Source organism: Coturnix japonica, chromosome 4 (genome assembly GCF_001577835.2).
Source record: "Coturnix japonica isolate 7356 chromosome 4, Coturnix japonica 2.1, whole genome shotgun sequence".
NCBI classification, from domain to species: Eukaryota; Metazoa; Chordata; class Aves; order Galliformes; family Phasianidae; genus Coturnix; species Coturnix japonica.
In genome coordinates, this window is record NC_029519.1 from 73,405,149 (window position 1) to 73,430,754 (window position 25,606).

At 39.3% G+C, this 25,606-nt stretch overlaps 1 protein-coding gene across 1 annotated transcript; it reads left to right on the forward strand.

The window, feature by feature from the left end:
• Positions 1-629: 629 nt before the first annotated feature.
• On the forward strand, positions 630-21,913 carry HTRA3 (HtrA serine peptidase 3). The gene is made up of 9 exons (XM_015862900.2): positions 630-1,352; positions 9,326-9,425; positions 10,422-10,644; positions 11,592-11,786; positions 14,441-14,473; positions 15,130-15,244; positions 19,171-19,219; positions 20,585-20,680; positions 20,910-21,913. The coding sequence occupies exons 1-9, from the start codon at positions 935-937 to the stop codon at positions 21,073-21,075; spliced, it is 1,395 nt and encodes a 464-aa protein (XP_015718386.1). The 5' UTR covers positions 630-934; the 3' UTR covers positions 21,076-21,913.
• The last annotated feature ends 3,693 nt before the right edge of the window (positions 21,914-25,606 follow it).

The window sequence follows — 25,606 nt, forward strand, 5'->3', positions numbered from 1 at the left end:
GAACTATGGGCAGAAGTGAAGGGTGAGTCATATGCAGCAAGGAAGGTTTGCCATGCTCGTTTGGTCTTTGGATGAGTTATGACCGAGGTCTCTCTTCTTAAGTTACTGTAAGGCTTCTGGAAGAAAGGGACAGCCTCTTTAGCTGTGAATGTTGCAATAGGACAAGGGGAAATGGTTACAAATTAAAAGAGAGGAGATCTAGATCATATATAAGGAAAGTTTTTGGCAGTGTGGTGAGGCACTGGAATAGACTGGCCAGAGAGGTGGTGGATGTCCCATCCCTGGAGACACTCAAGGCTGGATGGGGCTCTGAGCAACCTGATTGAACTGTAGCTGTTCCTGTTCATTACAGGGGACTATATGAACATTCTGAGTCTCTTCCAACTCAAATGATTCTACGTGGGGAGACAGAATAGTTTTCTACCCCTCTTTTCCCATAAGTTACAACTTCAGATATACACCTTCACACACGCAAACATATATATATCGTTATTTTAGAGCATCCTCTTGCCTCACACCTCCAGACGGCTGCAGCGGGGACCTCGGCCCTTCCCCCTGGGCAGCCAGTTCTCCAGGCGTCCCCGCCCGAGGGGAACGTGCGGTCCCTCCCTGCCCGGGGTGGGGCCTGGCGGTGGCGGCGCTCCGACGGCCGCTGCTGGAGGCGGCGGCGGCCCCGGGCTCGTCCCACATATACCCTCATCGCTTCGCTCGTCCCAGCTTGTCCTCATTGCCTCCTGCGGCCGCTGGGCCATGGCCGGGCCCCTCAGCGCTGCCAGCTAGTCCCGCAGCTTCGTATTCCAGCCTCCGCCTTCCCGTCTGTTGCTGTCTGCAAGGACTTCCCCACCCGTGTGCGCACTATTCGACTTTCCCGTTCCTCCCTGCACCGTGACTGCACTTTTCCCCTTTCTTCCTCGCTCCCCTCCTGCCGCCGAGGATGCGGCTGTCGCTGCTCAGCTCGCTTCTCGTTCTCTGCATCAGCCGCGGCTTCGCCGAGCTCCCGGCAGCCCGAGCCAAGTGCCCGACCCGCTGCGATGTCTCCAAGTGCCCCAGCCCCAGCTGCCCCAGCGGATACGTCCCCGACCGCTGCAACTGCTGCCTCATCTGCGCCGCGGGAGAAGGGGACTCGTGTGGCCGCAAGGAAGACCCTCCCTGCGGGGACAGCCTGGACTGCCGCTACCCCATGGGCAAGCGCTTCGCCAAGGGGGTCTGCCAGTGCAAGCTCAGCGCTCAGGTGTGCGGCAGCGACGGCCTCACCTACGATAACATCTGCCAGCTGAAGGCTGTGAGCCGCAAGGCGCTGCAGCACGGGCTGCCCGCTGTCGCCCAGGTGCAGAAGGGAGCCTGTGAATCGGGTAGGAGCATGGCGGGGCCTGATGCGGGGCGAGGGCTTCATGCAGGGGTGGGAAGAGGTGAGGGTTGGGGTGGTTAGGAGAGCTGGGGGTTCCCCCAGGGCCAAACAGTTCACCCTGTTGCTGGTAATCGCTGTGGTGTGGATCAGGGGCACGTGAAGGGGATCAGGTTCTCTGTGAGCAGCACAGATCCCTCTTCTTGATCCTGTGGTGGAAGCTGGGAAGGTTGTACGGTGGTGGCATGGCTGTGGATACCACAGGCACAGCTGTCGGATCAGTGCAGCACTGACACCCTTCACAGTCATCATCTAGGCAGTGCCACAAGTTTGCCCTGAAACCATTCACATCACTCTTGTTTTGGAGCCATAAAGTCATTAAGGTTGGAAAGACCACTAAGTTCATATAGACCAAACATGGACCTATGCCTGCAACGTCTCTAGACTATGTCCCTCATTGTCAAGTCTGCTCTTTTTTTTTATGAGAACTTCCATGGATGGTGACTCCTCCACGTCCCTGGGCTGTCCTTTCTAATACTTTACTCTTCCTGAGAAGTTTTTCTAACAGCAAACCTGAACCTCCCATGGTACATCTCAAAGCCAGTATCTCTTCTCTTATTGCTTTTACCTGGGAAAAGAGGCTGACCCCCACCTCACTACAAGCTCTTTTCAGGGAGTAGTACAGAACAATAAGGTCTCTCCTGAACCTCCTCTTCTCCAGACTGAACCATCCCAGGGTTGGCACTCGCTATTGATGTGTTTCAATGACATTACATGCCTGGGCTGCCCTGCAGAGCCATTATGGCACATCCTACACAGAGCACAGCCTGCAAGTGTGCTCTGAGACCTTCCCTGGAGATGTTAGCAGATGTTAATTGTATTTACCAGATGAGTATCTCTAGCAAGAAGTGCAGGTTAAGGCTGTATTGCTCAAACTATGCAGAAAAAGCACCAGATAGAAGACTATGTTTCACATGTTCTGTTTTATTTTCCTCTGACAGGAAATGCTGTAGCTGTAGTCTTGAGGAATTGAAAGGGGAATGGATGCCTACGAATTTTACTTATGGTTTAAAATCAGATCAGATAGTCCTTTGTTTATCAGTAGGATACTACGGCCTCTGCTTGTCCTAGGCTATTGTAATAATCTGTGATAACCTCAGGCTGGATGGTATAACTTTAAAAAGCTTAGTAACCACCTACATTGCTTTTTTTATTTTATTTTTTTGTCAGTGTTACTAAAATTGGTCACTTCGTGGAAGTGTTAACATTTCTAGTTTATTTTCACACACTTCCTTGTATATTATTTTAAGATTGTACTTATACATCTTTTCGCATACAGTTCCTGGAAAGAAGAATCATATGTGTAGCAGGGTTTTAAATCATGTATTAGTGCATGTATCTTTTCGGAGCCCAGAATTACTCGGATGCTAACCTGGAGATGTGATGATCAGTCTCTCCTGTATTTTGCAGTTATAAATTGCTGTTTGTTTCTTTGTGTTCCCCATAAGCATCCATCAGCTTTAGTACTCCAACTAGTTGGTTGGAACTGATCCACTCGACATATCTAGAGTGTTTACCCAAAATGAGTGAACTAGCCTGCATCTAGGGGCTAACATACTGTCAGGGGGTTGGCGTGTATGACATTCTCTTTAAGAAATCCTCCTGAGCCTACTGTTTAAAAGGCTTAGGAATTCAGAGTGTTGAGGTAGAAGTAATGCTTTTTTTTCAAGCAACTTTTTTAGTATTCACTTTATTTTGGCTTTATGTTTTGTTCTGGTTAACCTCAGCTTAGTTGAAGCATCTGGTTCTCTGTGAAGTTCTAATTTTTTTTTACTCAGTTCTACAGCTGTACAAACTGAAGCTCAGAGAATCTAAGTGTCTTGCCCAAGGTCATATTGAGCTGGTGGCTGAGCCAGGAATAGAAGTCAGTTATGGTACTTCTTTTCGTTGTATTTTTTTTCTTTTTTTTTCTTTAACAACAACATGCAATGTCTGTAATGAAAGGTTTTAGAAGAAAATCAACAGTTTAAAATTACTGTCGAGTGTCTCTATTTTCCCCACTGGTGAAAGAAATCTGGCCTCAGATGACTCAGAGTTTGGAGGCCTAATCTAGTTACAAAGTCAATCCAGTTTTACTTAACTATGCATATATTAAAATAATCATGGGTAATAGTAGCCTTACATAGCATGACTTAGTTCTTTTCAGAATCTTCAGTGTTTCTGAGGGGCAGCTCTAGATACTTCTGCTTCTATCACAGAATCATAGAACGGCTTGGGTTGGAAGGGACCTCAAGGATCATCAAGTTCCAGCCCCCTGCCACAGGCAGGGTCACCAGCCTCCAGATCTGGCATTAGACCAGGTTGCCAGGGGCCACATTTAACCTGGTCTTGAACACCTTCAGGAATGGAACATCCGCAGCTGCTCTGGGCAGCCTGTTCCAGCACCTCACCATTCTCTCTGTGAAGAACTTCCCCCTGACATCCAATCTAAACCTTCCCTCCTTGAGCTTAAGACCATTTCCCCTGTCCTATTACCCTTAACCTCATAAAAAGTTGTTTTCCCTTCTTTTTATAATCTCCTTTTAAATACTATAAGGCTGCAATGAGATATTCTTCAGTATATGCCTGTGTCCTGAAAACCACTACCTATGTTGTTAGCCTTATGCATCTAAGCAGATGCATAAACTTATCAAAGACACTACTATGACTGGTATGCAGAACTTCTGGATATATTTAAATTGTATGTTACAAATAATTGTGATGGTGCTTTTTTTCCCCACCTGTTTAACTCAAGATATCATACTATATGGTAATTTACTGAAACAGCTAGCTTTTTCCTTCCTTTTATCACTTTATGGCACAAAGTTGTATAGACTGATGTAATGGTATAAATGTTTATGGAAGACAAACTCTGTAGTCAAAGACCTGTTCCTACACAGCTCTATTTCCTACTGTAACAAATATAATATTTTACAGTGTCACATAATCTACTATTAAAATATCCTCACCCAAAGTATTCATGAAATCACCTGTGATTTATGGCCAATTTATCTCAGATATTTTCTTACACAGAGGAATGTTCATGAGCTCTCAATACTGCATTATTGGTACAGTTAATAATTCTTTGCAGCGTTATTTTCCTTATGGAAGGTAGCTCAAATGTCAAAGGATTTGGGTTGCCTTATGAGACAAAATCCAAAAGACTGATTAGAAAACCTTTGAAAAAATGAATTCCAGGAAACATGGCCCACTGGCTTTAACACTGGTCTTTTAAAGGATTCTGCCCTGTATAACTGAAGTTGCTGTTGCGAAGTGGGCGTGATGTAAAGCCTTACCCTTGTCTTAAAAAGGTTTGGCTGACAGGAGCCTAGAAGTTAAGTTCCTGAAAAAAAACACAGTTGAAAATACAGTTAACCTAAGGAGTGTAAATGCAGGTCATTCTACCTGAGGCATTTGTAATGTGCAAGTGTGTAACCATAAAGATACAGAGGAGTAAATGACTAAGTATGTCAGTGCTTTCATTTCTGAGAAATTGCCCAATTAAGAGGTACTGAGGTCTCCTACCAGCAGTGCTGTCATCAAAGCTTTGCAACTGACTCCAGCTATATTTAGGGAAATGTGCTGCAAGGTGTTGGCTACAAATAAAGTCCAACTAAATTTCTTTACTGATTGTTTTCCTCGTGTCTGATATTGTTTTGAGTTCCTGCAGGTGAGGATGAATCCTGTACATTGCTTGGTATATTTGAGAGTACAGTGCTTTATTGCTTTCATACCCATCAGAAAGGAGATGTTCTCATAGTGTCTCAAAGTGAGAGTCACTTGGGAAGGAGGAATAACAAGCTTCTGAATTCAGTGAGCTGGTTAAGTACCTTTGATGGAAGGCATGTGCTAGTTTTTCTGTCTAGTCATTGTGACTGCTGTATTGCACAAGAAAGCAACTTTGGTGTTGGTTTACCAAATTGTTTTCATCTGTTCATGGTAGACATCCATTGTATAAACAAGTTGCCTGAACCATAAAGTGGCATTAAAGCCATCAAGGCTTTATGGTCAGTGCACAGCTATGCAACTTGATCTTAATGCTGAATTCATCAGAAAAACTGCCCATGAACCTACATTTCCAGCAGATGTTTCTGTTTTTTAAGTAGAGACTTTATAATCTTTTATTTGTCTTTCATTTATTTCCATGAAAGCACAGTAAGGACAATATTTATCCCCAGAGATCAGATCTGCCAGGTTGCAGTCTTTTCTTAGACATAATAATTTTGCTGAACATACAGATCCTTTCTGAAGTTGGTTTTAGAAGAGGAATGAGAGAACAGTCTCAAAAGAATAAGTCTCCCGGGCTCACAAATTCCTAATGCATTTAAAATTGTGGCTCTTAACACAAAGTATTGTCTTTAAGAAAGCACTGAATGTGATTTGATTCAATTCTACGGTAAGTTGGCAGATGCTCAAAAACTTCCAGTCTTCTGAGATTCTAAATGGTTCTAATTTTATTGTCTTCAGAAGGATAATGACAATTTATTTCTGCTTTTTTTTTTTTTTTTTTTTTCTTCCCTTTCCCCCCCCCCCCCCCCCCCCCAGTTCTTTTTCAACTCCACAAATTCGTTATTGTTCCTGATTTACAGCAGTGTTAATATGATTGGACTGGGTTTACTGCCTCTGCAAGAAAGTAAACATAAAGCTATTAAATGAACTCATATCCTGTAGGTAATGCTGTTATCCAAGTCTTTGGCTGAAAGTAAGTGACTCCTACCTGACTGTCACTTAGCTTTAGCTATATATAAATCCAATGTGGTCAGAGCCCATAGAATTAGAACCATGAGATCAAATTTAACAAAACAGACTGAGCAATTTAAACTGCAGTTTATGTACCTATTCCCAAGTGTGGATTTTAAGTGCTCTGTGAGAGGTGCTGGAATGAGAGTTGAGATTTGCTGAATCTGGTTGAATTGAGGGCATGGATTGGACAAATCTAGTCCTTTTAATAAGAAAAATACAGAAATCTTAGGACTATAAATTTGATTTTGCTTCAGGTTTGCAGCACTTTTTAATGTCTTGGTTTTTTTATAGATAGTTAATAGGCTTACATTGTTTCTTTTTGCCAAGATAAATTAGCTTTGGCTAATGTGAAATGATTTTGAGCACAGAGTAACAACATGGAGAATAATGGGTGCTATTGAGAAACCTTTGGAAAAATATGCGACAGGTCTCAGTAGGTCAATAGGTCAAAAAAAATGAAACTCAGAGCTTTTACAGTCACAGTCCAGCAGAGGTCTGAGAGCTGCATGGAACTGCAAGGCAGCAAGAACGTCTGGTGGGAGAGAGGAAAATGAAAAAGGTACATTTAATGCTATGTTTTAGTAGGCGCAGTAGCAGTTCTCTACCAGGTAATGCAAATCAAAGGATAGATTGAAGGTCTGACACATAGCTTCTTGTCACCCCCAGCTTCCAGAATGGGACTGAAGAGTTTCTATGCAAGTATATCAAGGTTGTAAGTCAGTTTTCACCAGTATTTAGCCATCAGCAGATTCTAATAAGGACGGCTCATCTCTCATCAGCCCAACAATTTTCAACTAGACCTTTCTTACAGAGCTTATGTGTGTATTCTTAATCCTCCTTTGTTTTAATTTTCCCCTTCCACTAGGGAAGGCCAATTTGGATTCACCTTTAGGTCTGAGAGTTGCTATTTTCTGATCCCAGCAGCAAGTCTCAGGATTTGTGTTCAGACCAAGAAATACTCTAACAATTATATGGGAAGAAGTGAAGCTTTGCTTCAGTTTTACAGTTTCATCTCTATTTTATTGCATTTTATTTTCTTTCACTCTTTCAATATTTATGTTCATCTGCTGTCTTATTCAGATTTTCTTTCTACTTACCCCCACATCATACCTGGAAAGCCATTCATAATGTTTGCCTCGTGATGGGTTAGGAGCAGTGTGACGCTGAGCTTTTGGCAGGCTTCTTCCTTGGCTTTTGGCCTTGTACAGTGCTGTGACAATGTGGCATGGGTTGGAACAATTCAGCACTCAGAAGATACCAAGAGATTTAGTTGCCCTTAGTCATGCAGAGCCACACTGATGTACACCAATAGAAAGCCTGCATTCATAGTGCCTTTCCCACATGCACTTCAGTTCTTGTACAGTGACTGAAGGTCTGTCCAACTGTGTTTCATACATGTGCAGTCATTTGTGTTAAGGCACACTTGATGAAAATGTTGAATCCTACCAGTGAACACTGCTGTGTATGCAAGCATTTAAAGTCATGTTAGTAGACTTCAAAGGATATGCTGCGTAATCAGGCAAGCTTCTAATGAGCTGAAGCTAAGATCAATCTTCAGTGTCCCAGAAAGCAAAATAAATGATAGTGTATTGTGCTTACGTTTGTCTGACTTTTTAATTCTTGCTTGTATCATCTCTTTTAAGCCAAGTACTGAAAGAAGTGTATTCAATTGTTTAGAGTGATTTTTCAGAGTGCGTGAGAATGTACATAGAAATAATAGACTGAAACTAGTCCTGCCAAGTTCCATCTGTTTATACTGTATCATATAAATTTAGCTTGCTAAATGTAAGCATGGTTTCTTTCCCCTTGAAAGTAAATTTCATATCCAGTAATGGGGAAAAGTACTCACAGATTTTTATGGAGAAATACCTAGTTGTCTTAGTCTGATCTCTTTAATACTTTTTATTCATAGTTGTGTTGTGTCTGTTCCAAAAGTTGCAAAGCTACTGTCTTTGCTTCACGTCCTTAGTTACAGTGGTGAAAATAACCTTTGAACTGAGAATTACACAAAATAGTATGAGACCTACTGTGAGCTCATTCTTCTGCATGAGCTGAACTTGGAGCAAATCATGTTGGCACAAAGCATTGCTTCTGTATAGTTGGTGTCATTTAGACATTAAAAAATAGGAGTTAAAGTGTAGACTCCGCACTTCTTCACCAAATAGAATCTGAACTCCTGGAATAAATGGCATCCTGCAGCACCGGATTTGGAAAAAAGCAAAACATGCTATTGCTGTATCCAATTACAATTTCTCTACTCGTGCCCTGGATCCCATAGTTAACACTGATATTTGAATGTAGTGATATGTCTCCTAGCATATGTTTAAGATATGTGGTGATGCGTATCCATGCAGTAGGACTGCAGATAAACATGGCATTCTTCCAGAATACTGTTGTTTGTGATGTTATGACATTAGAAGTCATGATGCTATTTTCCTCTAAGATCTCTATTCCACAGAATTATATTCTGTACTTCTAACTGCTCTGCATAATGCTGTTTGACCTACATAGCTTTATTAGATGAACACTTATCATATGGTAAACTATTGCTGTGTTAAACTACTTGTGACAGCTTAAATCTTAAATGTTAAAGGTTATCGTTTACAGCAAATTTCTAGTGTATCTACTTCAAAAACTCCAAACTTGTGCTGTAAAAGAAGTTCCCAAATGCTGCAGCTATATTACTGAGTACTTGTTAGACTACAGATTGAAAACCACATCCTATTGGACCTCTCCATACAAGAAAGACTTTGATAAACTATAATGAGTTCATCAGAATGTCACCAAGATGTTTGTGGGGATGGGAGCATATGTGCTGTGAGAGCCAGGTAAGGGAACAGGGCTTGTTCAGCCTGGAGAAGAGAGCTTCAGGAGGACCTAACAGCAGCCTTCTGGTATTCATGAAGAAGTTATTGAGAAAGTGAACCCAGGCTCTTCATAGCTGCAAGTAGTGGAAGGATGAGAGACCACAAGTGTGAATTGAAACATGAATTTCTACAAGAAAGATTCAGACAGGGTATAAGAAACTTCTGTCTCGTGGGGGTGAGCAGAGCAGTGGGACAAGTACCCACAGACTTTCCAGTTTCTAGTTGAAAGCTGTCTTGGTAGGAGAAACAGATTTGAAATTATTTTTATCTTATCTGCTTGGTGAAAAGGGTATAGTCTTACTAACATATCCAATTCTTTCTGCTAGTATAGGTCACCTACAGTCCAGCAGTCCGAGATACAAATTCAACTTCATAGCAGATGTGGTGGAGAAGATTGCACCTGCAGTTGTGCACATTGAACTGTTCCTCAGGTAACTTTTAATTCTTTCAGTTGTAATTGCTTTGTTTTACAAAAGTCTACAAACATTTTTCTTTCTTCCCTTTCCAATTAAACAGAACATACTGACTTTGAGTTTCTAATGTTCATAGAATACTCTGAAACATAGCAAACTCATTTATTTGGAGAAGGAAAATACAAAGATTGTGAAATTGAGATATCTCCTGAATGCTACAGTTACCAATTTGTGATTAGTATTTTGAGAGAACGTTACAAATGAATGTTTTTAAGATATTTGCATTCTATATGAAGGCTTTTTTGTTGGTATTTTTTTTTCTTTATAAGAAAATGTTTTTCCAGCAGCCTGGGTGCTAATTGTTATACTGCCTTCTGCCTGGGATTGACTCCAGTTCTTTACTGCTGAATAACCCGGAACTTTCAAACAATTTCCTAATAAGGATCACATCTTAAAAGAAGGAAGAATTTGTGGACCTTTTCTCATCTTCTGCAGCATTTTCTGTTCCTCTAACAAATCTAAGGTCATTAAGCAATTGTAATTGTTCACAGAGAAAAGTCATAGTACTTTAAACAGTTTATAAAGTCCTGTCTGTAGTGCAGTGAACATCATTCCCTACCAAAAGTACCTCTTGTTAGTATTTTTCATTTCTTTTGTCTTTGACATTCCCAATCCTTTTAGTCCCCAGACATCTTTTTCTGACAGTCTGCCCTTTTGCTTCATGATTCCCTGAGACATCCCCTCTTTGTTTGCTCCTCTGCCTGGCTACAAGGAAAAGGACTAAGCTTTCAAAATACATAAATAAATAAAATAAAACCCAATTTCTATCTCCCTGACTAAAATCAATGTGCAGTTTTCAGAAAGAGATTAATTTTATTTCTTTTTTTTTGTGAAGATTTCAACATTGGTCATCAAATGCTCTGTTATTGGCTGAAAGATGGTAAATGATCTCTGATGTAATCTTCTTTAAATTATGTTTGCCTTATGAGTTACAGTTACTTGCTTCTTGTTTAGGCACCCTCTGTTTGGTCGAAATGTCCCACTTTCCAGTGGATCTGGGTTTATTATGTCTGATTCTGGTTTAATTGTGACCAATGCACATGTGGTGTCAAGTACCAATGCTATATCAGGGAGACAGCAGTTGAAAGTGCAGCTACAGAATGGAGATACATATGAAGCAACCATCAGAGACATTGACAAGAAATCTGACATTGCAACAATAAAAATCCACCCTAAGGTGAGTGGTATAAAGAGCTGAATTACTTAATTTGGTAACCTTGTCTAAGTTTCATTGAGTACAGACGTACTGGCTGGAATATATGCTTAGGGATTCCTTGGAAATGTGCCTGGAGATAACAACGTACTGAACAAACTGTTTCTATAGGCCTGGAATTTTTGTTGCATCTTAGAATTGAATAACTTTGTCTTCTCTGCAGGGGATGGCTATAAGAAAGAAGGAGGCAGGCACTTTAGCAAGGCATGTTGTGATAGGATAAGGGGAAATGGTTTCAAATAAAAAGAGGAGGTCTAGATGGGATATAAGTAAGTTTTTACAGTAAGAATAGTGAAGTCCTGGTGCGGGTTTGCCAGACAGGTGATGGATGCTCCATCCCTGGCAACATTCAAAGTGAGTTTGGACCAGGCTCTGAGCAGCCTGATCTAGCTACCTATTGCAGGGTAGTTGGATTAGATGACCTTTAAGGGTCCCTTCTAATTCAAATGATTCAAGGAGCTGTTATAAAAGAGAAGCAGCTCAGCTAACACATGGCCAGGTTTGGCTACCTTTCCCTGAAGACACGGACCATTCTGATTACTTATTGTAGTTTAGTGTCCAGTACATTTACTGGCAGAAAATGTAGGAGAAGTGGCAGGCTTGTATTTTATTGCTAGGAGGAGGAGGGAAGAACCTGCTGGAAAGCAGGGAAATCTTGTTCAGAATCTTGCTTGCATTTTCTGGATGAAATTGGAAGGTAATGCCAATGGCAGTTTGTTTCTGATAGTTTAAGGCAGTAATCTCCTTCAGTATACTAATGCTATCAGGCATGATTCTGGGATCATATTCTAGGGAGATGCATTAATATAATGGAAAGTATACGTTCCTAACTTCTAACAAGTTTTTAAAAATCTTTCTAGTTATTTTCATTATAAACTAATGACTGCTTTTTTTCTTCTGTTTTATTTAAGAAAAAATTACCCGTATTGTTACTGGGACACTCTGCTGATCTAAGACCAGGAGAATTTGTGGTGGCGATTGGAAGCCCATTTGCCCTACAGAACACTGTGACAACAGGTATTGTCAGCACTGCTCAGCGAGATGGCAAAGAACTTGGCTTGCGGGACTCGGATATGGATTACATTCAGACAGATGCTATTATCAATGTAAGTACTAGGTATGCGAGAAGCTGAGCTTCACAGTCCTGGGACCTTGAAATACCCACATATTCAGCAGAGAGATGAATCCACCAAATAAAAGCTGCTTTGTTTGAAGTCAGTGATAGGCTCTTATTTTTGTAGAAGACTATACAGTGCCTGTCAGTTTTGTTCAGGCATTAATGTTGTGAAAAGGATATTAAATAAAATGGACCTCTATGAGCTTGTTGTCTGCAACGATGTGTGACAGACTCCTCTCATTCTGTAACTCTTGTGCAGTAAGATGTGATTATACTGACCAGCAGTAAATCAACACATTTTTCTCCATGCTTGTTCAGCTGGTCTGGTCCAGCAAGCTGTAGAATAGAGCAAAAGTTTCTTCCATCTCCATCCACCAGAAGCAGATGGAGCAGTCAAATTCATAGCATCTGCTTGAATTTAATGTCAGGACAGCTAGGTAAGATCTTAGGGAGAGCTTTTGGTTGTTCTTGTGTTTTTAAGGAGATAGGGGGGCTGTTGTTTCCCTTTGTGTGTCACACACTTCATATGAGAATCTAGATTTAAAATTATATAAAATTTGAAATCCTGTATAGACTTACACATCCCTCTAGCACTGCACATTGTATAGAAATGCATGAAAACAATATCCTTCAGAGCAGCCAGAAGATGTTGAAAGTGCTTCAGTGAAATCCTTGGATGTGCATATAACTTGTAGCAAGTCTAAAAAGAGTACTGCGTGTGTATCTGAGGTAGAAAATGGCATGAAATTTTACATCTTAAATCTGTTACACTTTAAAAAAAAATGTATTGAGCATTTGTTTGCTGGAGCTCAATACCAGTTTTCACATGAAAACTCATAATGCTTAGCATTTCACACATGCAAAGCTCTTGGCACATGCTTATCCTTCACAGACCTGTTGAGAGAAATTTTGAGCAAGAAAAAACAACAAACAATAGTAAATACTTTTTTGTGCTAAGATATGACATAAAAATTTGCTTTTTCAAGAAGTTCCAATAACAATACAGAAGCTGAAGCTCCGAAGACATTGATTTGGAATTAGTTTTTTAATATGTAAAAAAAAAAGTTTGCAAAACTCAAGATAAATGTGTTACTTGGAAACATACTCTGAATTGGATGCAGAGAAGAAATTAGAACATGGGATTCTTGACTTCACGCCTGTGCACATTCCTCAAGATCAAACTATTTTCTTGCATATTCCTAGGCATTCACTGCCCTCAAAAGCTAGTGAGCAAGTTTAGGTTAGCAAAATGTTTTGGATGATACTAGTGCAAATGGAATATTGATGGTAAAGGAGGTAAGGAAAATGACAACACATATGAGTTGCTTTGTCACATGAAACCACAAAATATGGATGCAGTCACTGGCATAGGGATGCTGTGTACTTAGCTAATGTGCTAGTTTTCTCCTGAGAATGGGAGGAGTTTGTGTGCTGGTCTACTCAGAGCATTCCTGTGGCTCAGCCAAGACTTTCCTGTAGGAATGTGCATACAGCTGCCTTCTGAGAAATGCTAGGACAGCAGGAACGTGGAGCAGGAGAAAGCATAGCCATAAGTTCCTAAGTGGAGCTGTATTGCTTATACCAATGTTCCTTCCATAAGTAGATCCTTTAAACTGAGGAAAAGTGAAGGAGAGATGGTAGCTGAGGAAGGCTGAAAAGACAATTTCAATTTCTTTGTATGTGAAATATAAAAATCGAGTGTGTGGCTTTTGATTGCTGAAAAGATGCAATATAAGAAACCAGTCTCTATTAAACAAACTTCAGTGATGTTTTTAGAACTTTAATGTCTGTTTTATTCTTAAGAGAATCTGTAAGTTTTGCCCAGTGCTATCTAAGTGTAAACAGTTTATATGGCTCATGTTGCTATCATGCATCACTTAGCTTTGGTTTGTTTTGAGTGGTAAGTTGCTGCTTTTGGCTGTTCAGTAGATCTACTTGAAAACTCTGGCCTCACTCAAAAACAAACTTATTGAGCCAACATGAAGATGAACAAGGAATTTCTCAACCTCCCACTTCCTGTAGTCCTGTTCAACGTTCCTTTTGAAAGCCATTAAATATTAGGTAATTTCAGACTGCTCAGAATTGCAATTTGCTCTCCCTAGGGGTGTATGCACCTCGTTGTTTATTAAATCAGATGTCACATAGTACCTACCTCATAGCAATGCTGTGATTAAACAAAGCACTGCGTTCTTTTCCAGCACAAGAATAAGAGTTACAGTGTTACAAACCAAAGTGATTAATAGAACTGTTTCAAAACTGTGCATATGTTGAATGCAACTTAGAGAAATATAGCTTTAAAACTTTTTAAAACCTCATTCTAACAGTATTTAGCAGAGTTGAAACACTTGTATTAATTACTTAGGGATTCTTGTTAATTTTAAGGCAAAAACTATTTTGAGTGTTAAGCTGCTGCTGGTAATTTAAGGCCTGCTACTGAAAAGAGAAATCTAATCATAAGAGGTGTAAACAAATATGGTAGGACCTACTTGTAAACTTTCTGTCATCAGAACTGTGTCCTTCAGTGCTGCATAAGAAATGCCTTGATCTCTTTCATTTACTTACAAATAAAATACTGCTTCAAATACAGTTTTCATTTCCTGTTGTAAAGCACCAGTTTATTGTTTCCTTATGTCATTTTTACAGTATGGCAACTCTGGAGGACCTCTAGTTAATCTGGTAAGTTGAGATTACTTCTGTTTTTTGTTGTGTGGTGTGTTTTTTTAAGAGCTAGCTTGAAATAAGGGGGATGATTTTTCTTTGAAAAGGTTCATTGATTATATCAGCTTCTAGTCATTCACGCTAATGATGGACAGATAACCTGAGGCTAATAGAAACAATGCAAATTGGGTTTTAGTTCATATGTCTTTGAGAAATGTTGCATTATAGGGTACAGGAAACTTTATACAGCAATTAGGAAAATATATCCTGGTAGAAGTTACATTCTTTCACACTCTGAAAGCTGGGATGAAGGGCTAAGATGAGATCTGGGCAATCTATGTTACTGATTTTAAAACCAGGCCTGGTTTTGCAGTTTGAATTCTGGCTGTAGTGATAGATGTGACTCCACCACCTGCTTGGCAGAGGGAATATCTTACTGAGTGGTTGGATAGGTCTTGGATGAACAAACTGTGCTGTAATCTCTCTGATCAACCCTGTTAAATGTGAGAAGGATTGTGAATCAGAGCCCAGATCCTCCCTTAGAAGTAATGTTTAATTCTTGAGTGATTACAGCGCTCCAGAATTACTTACGCCAGCTTTTAAAATGAAACGCTAGGAAGTGAGCTGAACCTTGCCACTTAGGAGCGTATTAATTGAGTACTGTTTCCCAACAGGATGGTGAAGTCATTGGAATTAACACACTAAAGGTTACGGCTGGGATCTCATTTGCTATTCCATCGGACCGCATTACGCAGTTCCTCACAGAGTCGCTTGACAAACAAAATAAAGGTAAAGTCTGCAAGAAACAGTGATGCTGTCATCTGCCAATCGTTACCTTAACCTGTCAATGAAATGCAAAAAGGCATGGGTCTGGGATTCTACTACTGAAAAGAACTCTGTATTACTTTAGTAATACTCTAATTAGTATAGAATGCCTCGGACATGAAAACAGAAGACAGCTTCACAGAAATAGGAGTGACATTTTATTATTCACAGCCCTAAAAAGTAGACTTTACCAGAAAAAAACTGTGAGGAAGGACCTCTACGGACGTGGGTGGTCTTTGCTACATTCCCCAAATTAAGTTGTCTTCACTTATTTATTTCAGAAAATAAACTGATGGAAATACTAGTTAATTATACATTTCAAGGTAGCTGACATGATTTTGTTTCAGCCAGCAAGTCCAAAAATTGTTTATGTTTAGGTTTGTTGTTGTTGGCTTCTGAGAGAGGCAGTGTGTAGTGGTGGTGATGATAACCTAGAAAATCAGATTGCTCATTTCAAGACAAGGCAGAGTAATGGCTTCTCTACGGCCATGCCTACAAGTAGACCCAGTGGAAGTCCACAAGTGGAGTTTCAGCACCAGTGGAACCAGTCAGTAACTTCTTGATAGTTGGGGCTAAGAAGGTGGGTATGTAACCATTGATACAAGCCATCTGGTTCCCTTAGGCGCCCTCAGGCACATCTGCTTCTACAGAGCGATGAACCTGTTAACCAGTGCTGCCTATGCAGCTCTTAAAAGTGGAAGAGTGATTTCCATGTACTGCCTGTTTTTTCAACGTTCTCATTACTGTGTAATCAAAGGTGAAGGTTTCACACTTTCTCTTAACATTAGTGACTTTCACTGCTTGACATGCTCTCTGCATAGGCTATTTCTTTATTTATTTTTAACTCACCAAAGAACTTTGAGCAGAAGATTCGTCATTTAGAGCTCTTGATGCACAGAGGAAGAGGACTTCTAGCAGACATTTTCATAATATCTGAAATTAATTTTGCATTTTTTTTTAGACCTTCAGCAGTAGTTTTTGTTTTTGTTGTACAGGCCTTATTTCTTGTCATAAGGAATTTATGTAAGCAAAATTTTTGGGATGCTTTTATCATGTTTTATTTTGCTTCAACTGCATTTCAGTAGTTTCAGTGGGATCCGCCCTTATGGTACAATTAGGTCATAGAAGTAAGTTTAAGGGTATTACCATTTTGCTCTAAATATCACATTGCCTGAAGATGATAAAATTCTAAAATCTCTTTCCAGATTAACTCTAGCATATAGGAGATGATCAGGATATTATTAAATAAATGTGAACTTTAGTCTTTTAAATCTCAGCTGATCAGATAGCTGCCAATTTTATATAGGAGGTGTACATTCTTGAAGTCCCATACATGTAAGAACTGCAAGTATGATTTAACTAAGTATAAGACAGGGAAGGGGAAATATAAGGAGAGAATGGCGCTTGAATTAATTATTTACATTGATAATTATTGTCTAAACATTCTGTATTTCCTAAGTATGTGTGATGAATAATATTTTCTAATGTATTTTTGACCAGCAGTTTACTACATTATGTATGCTTACTGCTTGAAAGGTCTGAAATTCTTAGCTAATTTTGAATTTAAGTAATAACATCAAACTCCTTTTATAGCAAGGAATTCCTAAATCAGAACATGAAATTGTCTCCATTTATATCTTGATTTATTCTTTTTTAACCACTGCCTTTAGCTGGTAATGGGCAAGAATTTCTCACTTTTAGTCCTATCTCTGTTAACTATTCCTTTAGTTAGTTTAGACATGAACAGAACAATAAAACCAGGAAGTGTTTAACATAAATCCTCTAGGATAGAAGATAGCGTGTTATTAATTTGATAAAATATTAAAGGAGTAAAGACATCCAACATGTCCTCCATGAGGCCCCTTGTGTTAAAATAGTACAACTGCTCGTTCAGTCTCTGCTGGAACTTCCAAAAAAGTGATCAATTTTAATCCCTCCACTTATTGTTGATGAAAACTTTGTATAACATATTTGTCATGAGTTAAATTAAATGGAAGGAAGTTTCTTTACTTAATGTTTCTTACCTGAAGCTTTCTGATGTTCAAAATGACGTGGACTGGGGAAGGTAGGAATCAAGATTCTGCAGTCAAAATAACCCATAGCTCACAGCTAACAGTTTCACTTAATACCATAGACTGTACTAAGTGAACCACTTAATAGTATTTAAGTTCACTGGTTAAGAATGAAGCACTACTTGAAGTGTGTCAAATTTGTTGAAGAGGGAGGGCTGAAGGTTGTTTTGAATAAACAAAGGTATAATAAGATCAAACTGCTGAAAGATGAAGGTGAATTGAGACCTTTATTTAACAGTGAGCATGTAGTTACCAGATTACTTTTTCCAAGGCCTTATTTTTTTGCTTATATTATTAGCCACTGGGGAAATAATTCCCTTTTAAATCAGCATTCTTAACACAGTGTTTCTACACCGTTGTCCAGTCTTTCCCTTGTTGTTTTGTTTCTTCCAGATCAGTTTCTCTTGTCCCTTTTCTTATTTTCATTTCTTTCCATGTAAGCATTTTGAACTCAGCCCCCCAGAGTATTCATGCTTCAATATCCCACAGGTGACGACCAGCAGCAAACTGTGTAATACAGACAGTAAACTGCTTGCAGAGTGTTTATCTGTGTGGTCAACTGTGGTCTCAGGGAGACAACTTCATCAATTAACTGCCTAACATCACAGAAAGGGGGAATTGTTTTTTATTTATCAGAGTTACCATGTTTTGCTTTTTAAAATAAAAGTGAAAATTCGTACTTGAGTGTTTGTATTTGCCATGTAGATTTGGGAAGAATTATGGGTGTTCATGGCCGTGCCCAGTGCTTTTGAGACTACATTTTCAAGTAATTGTGCTACTGGCACTTTAATTGCTGATTTTGATCACAGTAATTTTACTAATGCAAGAAAATACAAGAGCCAAAAGTTTACAGGGAAAAGCAGAGATGAGATACAGACATAAGATTATCCAGTGTAGAAAATACAACTTTTTAGTACTTAGCATTTTTGGTGACCCTAATGGGAGTACTGGACATTCTTAAGATTTAGGCCTAACTCTTTTACTAGGGACTATTTTTTCTTGGAAAGAACAAAAGTTAGAGGATACTATACATCTCCTTTACAATATTTTTCCTCACACGAGAATGTGGAGAAACTCAAAGAAATTGTGGGATAGTTATGCTGGAACAAGTAAGGGGAAATTTTATTTCATACCGGACATAACTAACTACCAAAGCACTCCAGGAAGTCATCAAACTGCATTTGTTCATTAAACAGCTGTGTAGTATCATGACTACTAAAAGCTAACTTCAGAAATGTGGCTCTCCTCCTGATGGAGTGAATCTCTACCATTTAAATTTCTGTAAAGTCCTGAATAAGGCCTGTCCATTTGGGCTTTTTTAACTTGTTTTTCATTCATTGGAACATAACTCAGTGTGAGCCTTTTCTTTTTCTCTTTATAAGACTGTCTTCTCTGAAAGTTGGGAAATTTCATTTTTTTTTAATCCCTTTTCTTCAGTTATAATGAGAACAATGTATGATTACTCTGTTTTGACCAGTTTCAGAAGAACTGGCAGTTGGTTATGAGATCTTCTATTTACTGAAGTCAAGTGATAATAATTCATTAAATAGTTCCTGAACTTGCTGAGGAAAAAGTCTTACATACAATAAATGAGCTTCTCTCTTACTCTCATTGGCAGGGAGCAAGATTGTAATTCCATACACCAAGGTTAAACAAAATAAATGACCTCAGTGTAGATCTGCATGATTTGTGATTAGTTGTTTGGTTTTCTTTTGTCATGATACTTCCTGTTTCTATAGGCAGGTATTTGGGTCAACAAAGTAGCTATTTTGTCCATGATTGCCTGAATTTCTCAAATGCCTGTTGTGTTCTTTTCAGATAGCAAAAAGCGTTTCATTGGTATACGAATGCTGACAATAACACCTGCGTAAGTATCTCAAAGAGGTGATTGTGCATAACGTGTGAAATATGGAGGGAATTGGGAAGGGCCTGAGTACTTCTTTAGGTTCTTGACAAACATGTCTGGAGTGATAGCAGGTTTTAGGTGTTGTTTAAACAGGCTGCTGTATTCAGGTGACTCTGGAGGGTTTGATAGCAATTTTATCAGTGTCAGTAGTGCCCATATGATGTGAGATTTCTTGTCTAACCACTAACTGGAAGGAAAGTAGTTGCTAAAGTTCAAACCTTTTTGCTTCCATACTAACAAACTCTGAATATGAACACCTTCCTCCAGTTCTATATATTCTTTCTTATTGCTTCATATCTTGCTGCTACCTGGATGTATACTGGAATTATAGATGAGGGTTTTAACACTTGTGTTCATTCCGAGCAGTAGGCGTACTTCCAAAGTGGCAGTAGACTACAAAATTAAACAAGACAATTTCCAGCTGGTGTTGTAGTGAAGCCTTCTTTATTTATTGAGTTCAGTCCTCCCTAAAGGGTTAGATCCTCAGCTGGAATAAATCAGTGGAAGGGTATTAACATCTCTGGATCACCACCAACAAAGAGGAGTTCTGAATGGTTCTCTGTGTAACTATGATATGAACACAATGCAAGATTTCACTGGTTTTGTGGTGTACAATGAAGCAGTGCAAGATCTCCATGCCTTTTTTTTTTTTTTTCAGGAAAAAACTATTTTTATTTTTTTTCCACTGTGTTTGTTTAAGTCTTTTAATTGTATTAGCTTCCTCAATAAAAAAATAAAGTGAAGCGAAACTGTATTCAGACATTTCAGCTTTCTTTCCATTTGAGAGTCCCCATCTTTTCATGATGGGCAGCAAACCAATTCATTAGTTTAAATCTCTCTCAAAGAGGGCCTTAGCCTACACTGTACACAGACTTGAAATGATGTGATCTTTTCAGAAGTGAGAGGATGTTTTCAGAATCTCTATTTTGCAGTTGGTTCCTGTCCTTTTTATAAAAGCAAGCACAAGCAATTTTATATATGAAAAAAAATTGAGGAAGGTGTAGTTTCCTTGGAAAACTCACAGTTCTTATCTCCTATATGATGCCAGATGCTGCCAAAAGCAATAGTGCTTTAGATAAAGACAAATTAAAAATATTTTCCAAGATGAAAGAAGTAAAAACATCAGCAAATTTATAAGGTGACAGGGGGACAGGAATGTCTTTTGTCCTTTTGGCACATAGGTCAGAGAGTGCTATTATCACTGTGCTGTGCTCATTTTTTTTTTACCACAAAAATTTAAGAATAAATATATTAGGGAGTAAATATGAATTTCTGAATGCTTCTACTTTTGTAGTGAAATGGAATGCTTTGTATTTCTTCTTCTAGCTTGGTGGAAGAATTGAAACACAATAATGCTGATTTTCCTGATGTCAGGAGTGGAATTTACGTACATGAAGTTGTTCCAAATTCACCTTCTCACAGGTGTGCAGAGCGCTTTATTTTCTATGATTCTTCATAAATAAATCTCCAAATGGATACTAGTGGGTAGTATTCCTGTTCATATCCTAGTATGCCATGATTTGTGTTTAAACAACTTAAAATTGTGCCTTTGGGTTATCCCCAAAGTTGCCAAGAGTTATCACAACAGTCAAAGCGGTGGTAAATAGACTTGGTACATTTTCTTTACTGTCTGTTTCCTTCTTCTTTGCAGAGGAGGTATCCAAGATGGAGATATCATTGTTAAAGTCAATGGGCGTCCTTTGCTGACTTCCAGTGACCTTCAGGAGGCTGTGATGAATGAATCACCTCTACTACTTGAAGTTCGAAGAGGAAATGATGACTTACTATTTAACATTGAGCCTGAAATTGTCATGTAAATAGAACTGAGGAAACCCCCACCGTAATTAAACACACTTACTCTGGAACACTAGATACCTCCTTTACAGCTTACAGTAATTATACTTTGTGTTGACTAATGACAAGGTGGACTAACTTAATTGCCTGAGCCATTTCTGTACATAGTAGCTAGAGTGAATTCAGTTATACCATGTATTGCAGAATTAACTTTCAAAGCAAATTAAGACTGGTGTTCTGGGGAGGGGGAAGAGAGCAAGGTTTGGGTAGCTGAAGGAAATGAGTTCCACTTCCAGTTTAAGCAGACTTCAGGGCAGGTTTAGTTTTTCTCATTTGGAAAGACCAAAATACAACTGGAGTTGAGGAAATATGCTGACAGAGGAAAATAGTCATAAATTAGTCATGCAGAATCATGCTATTGCAAGTGAGCTTTATATATATATATATATATATATAAAAACTTTTTCAATGTGAAACTAATATTGGCAAAGCTTGTGTTTGTTCTTAGTGCTTGTATGCTACATACCAATGCAGGCAGACTAAATCTGTAAATATCGAAAGGAACAAAAATGGTATCAGGCTATAGAGTGTTACACCTAGGTCATGCAATTTTGGAATATAGTAAATGATTCTTATAGAATTAATGCCTTATTATATATAAATCAAAACAATGTGCTGAACAAAGTTAAGTTTGAGAAAGTGCACAGTTGTTTGTTTGGTTTTCTTTTTTATACAAATTAGTTTTGCATTTTACTGGTAAGCTTTGCTGTAAAATTGTTATACCACTTTTGGCTTGTACTGTATAAGTTTCTACTGTAAGGAGATTAAAGTTTACACAAATAAAATGCTGGTCTAAACCTCTTTCTTTTTTTAAAAAAGTGCTTTCTACCCTCCTTTGTATGTCAAACTGGAGTAGACTTTTCCAGGAGAGAATTTTCTTGCAGGAAATTAGTTCCCGATGCTATAAGACTCCTATAGAGGTTTATGGAATACTTAATCTGTCCTTATTTAGACAATGTTTAGAAATGTTTTGCACACAAGTCATTTATTTACACTGATTTTTTGTATTCATGAATTGTGCTCTGATGTTGTTTAGTGACTATGTAGCTGGGATTGTGTTATACTCTATTCTGCCTGCATGTGAAAAGAAGCAGAAAGGAAGCGCTATTAGCCTTGTTTTACAGCTACAGCTAATGAGTCTTGTATAGTAAACTTAGCACAGAAAAAGCTAAGGGCTAAATCTGGATCTCCGGAATACGCTAAAATACAGAGTGATCTTCTTTCTTAGTGAATATTGTTAACATTAGCTGTACTTACTAAATTTGATAGTTGTGTCTTTATTTAACAGATTTTTGCATCAAAGTGAAAATCTTGGGCCAACTAGAACCTTCTTTTAAGTTGCCATCAAATCTAGACATTGAGGCTGTGCTGACTTGTGTGAAGAGCAGCCTTGTTCCTTGCTGGTTATCTGTAACTTTAGATGTACAGCTAAAAGCCAGATGGGTTATATTCATCATAAAAATGAATGCTTTTCCTTTACCTCACAACATTTCCTATGCCCTTAATAGTGGCATGATATCCATGTCAATAAAACAAGAGCTGTTTTAACCCCATGAGCAAAAGTGATGTAGCCATATCTGTTAAATATCCCCTTTCCAAAAGAGTTAAGCCCTTTCCATTGCATTGCAATGTTTGCATCCAAGTTTGCAAAAAAAACCAGAATTATGTTCTGGACTTAAAGTAGCTGTGAGATGCAGAAGGATGCTGTCATGACTAACTTCAAGCCTATATGTAAGTTAGTACCATGCTAGGATTACCATTTTGCAGCTTGTGAATTACACCAGGCTGCCTGTATCCATTGATTAACAAGTTAGTTAAAGTATGTTACTAATTTTTTGGTGTTTTCACCAACACTTCCTTTCTTTCTAAGTTCTCTCTGACAATCTTGGCGCACACACATCTAGTGGTCTCTAGTGCCCTTGCATCAAAGACTTCACTCCAACGGAACAAGGATCAGCAGCAATTTCCTTTGGGCTAAATAGTGTCTATGTCATTTAACCATTAAGATAGGAGAGTAAATTTTTAGTACCCCTTGCCTCCTCATGCCGGTCAGAGCAGCAATGTTTAGTGGGCTTGTTCAGCCTGGAGAAAAGAAGGCTGCGGGGTGACCTCATTGCAGCCTTTCAGTACCTGAAGGGAACCTATAATCAGGGGGGGAGTAAACTCTTTGAAAGGGCCGATAATAGCAGAACAAGGGGAAATGGTTTTAAGTTGAAAAAGGGAAGATTTAGGTTGGATGTTAGGGGGAAGTTCTTTACTGGAAGAGTGGTGAGGTCCTGGAACAGGCTGCCCAGGGAGGTTGTGGATGCCCCATCCTGGAGGTGTTCAAGGCCAGGTTGGATGGGGCCCTGAGCAACCTGATCTAGTAAATTTGGATGTTTGGTGGCCCTGCCAGGCAGGGGGTTGGAGCTTCATGATCCTTGAGGTCCCTTCCAACCCGGGTCATTCTGTGATTCTGTGGTTCTGTTGCTTTGTTAGAAGACAAAGTCAGCACCTACTGATTCCAGTTAACATTAGGTCCCTAAGACAAGCTTGTTATCTGTTTCTTAGATAAGATCTCTAGAGCGTAAAATGGCAGTCTGTGTCTCTACAAAAAGAAATGTTCAGGCAGATTTTTTGGAGTATGTAATTACTGTCTGTCACTCATTAAAAAAAAAAAAAACAAAACTAAAGTATTATTTCAGTCTTTCAAAGAAACAGGCAGCTGCAGCTTTTCAGCTTTTTCAAGCTGAGTTTGAGTCAAGAAGTTGAACATTTTTGGTGTGTCATCTGTCCAAGAACCTTTTAATATTTTTAATATTAGGATCAATTTCTAAAACTACAACATTATTTCTACAAGGCAGAGACAGCAAAACTGTAGAATCACAGAATCATTAAGGTTGGAAAAGACCTCTAAGATCATTTAGTCTAACTTGCCACCTCCTGCCAATATTGCCCAGTAAACTATGTCCCTAACATAAGGAAGACATCAGTGATAATGTTCCAAAGAATGTGAGCACTTCAAGAGCTTTCCATGCTACAGGGAAGCTGCACAGCACTGGAGCAGGCTTACTGCTGCCCCCGAGCTCTCATTCACCCCTTGTACCAACCGTGGCTGCTGTGGGGCTGAGAAAGTGGAAGACAACTTCTCATGTTTTATGTGTGTTAGATGACGGGAGTGGGATGAAACCATGCAAACACATAAAAGGGCATGGAGGCTGCTGGGAAGACAAATTATGGATGAAATAGAAAACAAGAGGGGAAAACAACACAGAATATCAAGAATATTTCCCTCGGGAGACAGATCTTTTAAAGAAAAGGTTTATTTTATGTAATTACATAAGCATGACATTTGGCTGAGACTGCTGTACAGCTGCCTGAACTAGGCATTTGAAGGCCCCTTTGCTCTGCTTGTTGTTCTGCACATACCAAACCAGCAGTCTCTCCTTTCTGTGTGTCTGATTTGACTGATCCTACACCAGCTCTCCTCTGCAAAGCTCTTCTGCACAGCTTCTTCCACCACAGCTGTTCTACATGTCTGCATTTTGCCCTTCTCTGCAGCTGCTCTGTTTGTTCTCCAGTGGTTTTGCACCAGCTATTCTGCACCACCATATGTATCTCAGACATCAGTCACCCACTCTTTTAATTTTGTTTTGACTGCTTGTTTCTTTCTCAGTGCTTTCTTGGTTTGAAATCCGGAAGAGAGAGAGTTTTTTCTTCCCAAGCTCTGAAGTCTGGAGTGCTTTGCTGAGCATTTCAAGTCCATAATATGAGGGCAGTAGGTTGGTGAAAAAATTGTTTAACATGAAGTCATTGCTGGATATAGAAGGTGATGCTGCCTCTGTTTAGACATCACTACCCTGGAACTGGCTTTCAAAGATGCAAGATCAAGAGCTTATCCCAAAGGCTGTATACATGGATAGTCTGGGTATGTTTTCTGTACCCACATCTCAGACTACAGTCTCTGGATTGCTTTGAAGTAGAAAGAAGACCTAAAAAAGGGAAAGGAATGGTGGTGTAGAATGTTTACTTTATTTTATCGCCTTTATTTACCTGGTTTTCTGTAATCTTTATTTATCTGAAGGAGACTGGAGAAAACATCCAGGTCTGTGTTTGTTTCCATTCCTCTTCCCACAGTAAAAGATTATTTTTGAAACTTTGGTGTTCCACAAATAGTAGTCTCTTATCCAGACCTTCTCAGTGCTTGAGGCAGCAGATGCAGCTTGGTGGGTAGAGAACCATAAAGGTCATTCAATGGGGTGTTTCCCTAGACAGAAGAAGAGCAAGTACACAGAGATGCTTAGAAGACGTTACTGGCTGGCTCAGTTCTCTCTCTGTTGGCAAACAAGCAGGAAAACCTTACACTGCATTCTTCTGTCAAAAAGTCCTCAAGTATGAATTCACTATCAATGGTGAAAGAACAAGATGTATGAAGAGCAGCTGAGGTCCCTCCGTTTGGGTCCCTACGTTTGCTCAGCCCAGAGCAGAGGAGCTGAGGGGAGACCTCATGGCAGC

Excerpts from the sequence above, each read along its gene's own strand:
- HTRA3 (XM_015862900.2), top strand. The coding sequence starts at position 935 with ATGCGGCTGTCGCTGCTCAGCTCGCTTCTCGTTCTCTGCATCAGCCGC. Across the intron at positions 11,787-14,440 it reads AGACAGATGCTATTATCAAT|TATGGCAACTCTGGAGGACC; the intron begins GTAAGTACTAGG and ends TCATTTTTACAG. Across the intron at positions 15,245-19,170 it reads GCTTGACAAACAAAATAAAG|ATAGCAAAAAGCGTTTCATT; the intron begins GTAAAGTCTGCA and ends TGTTCTTTTCAG.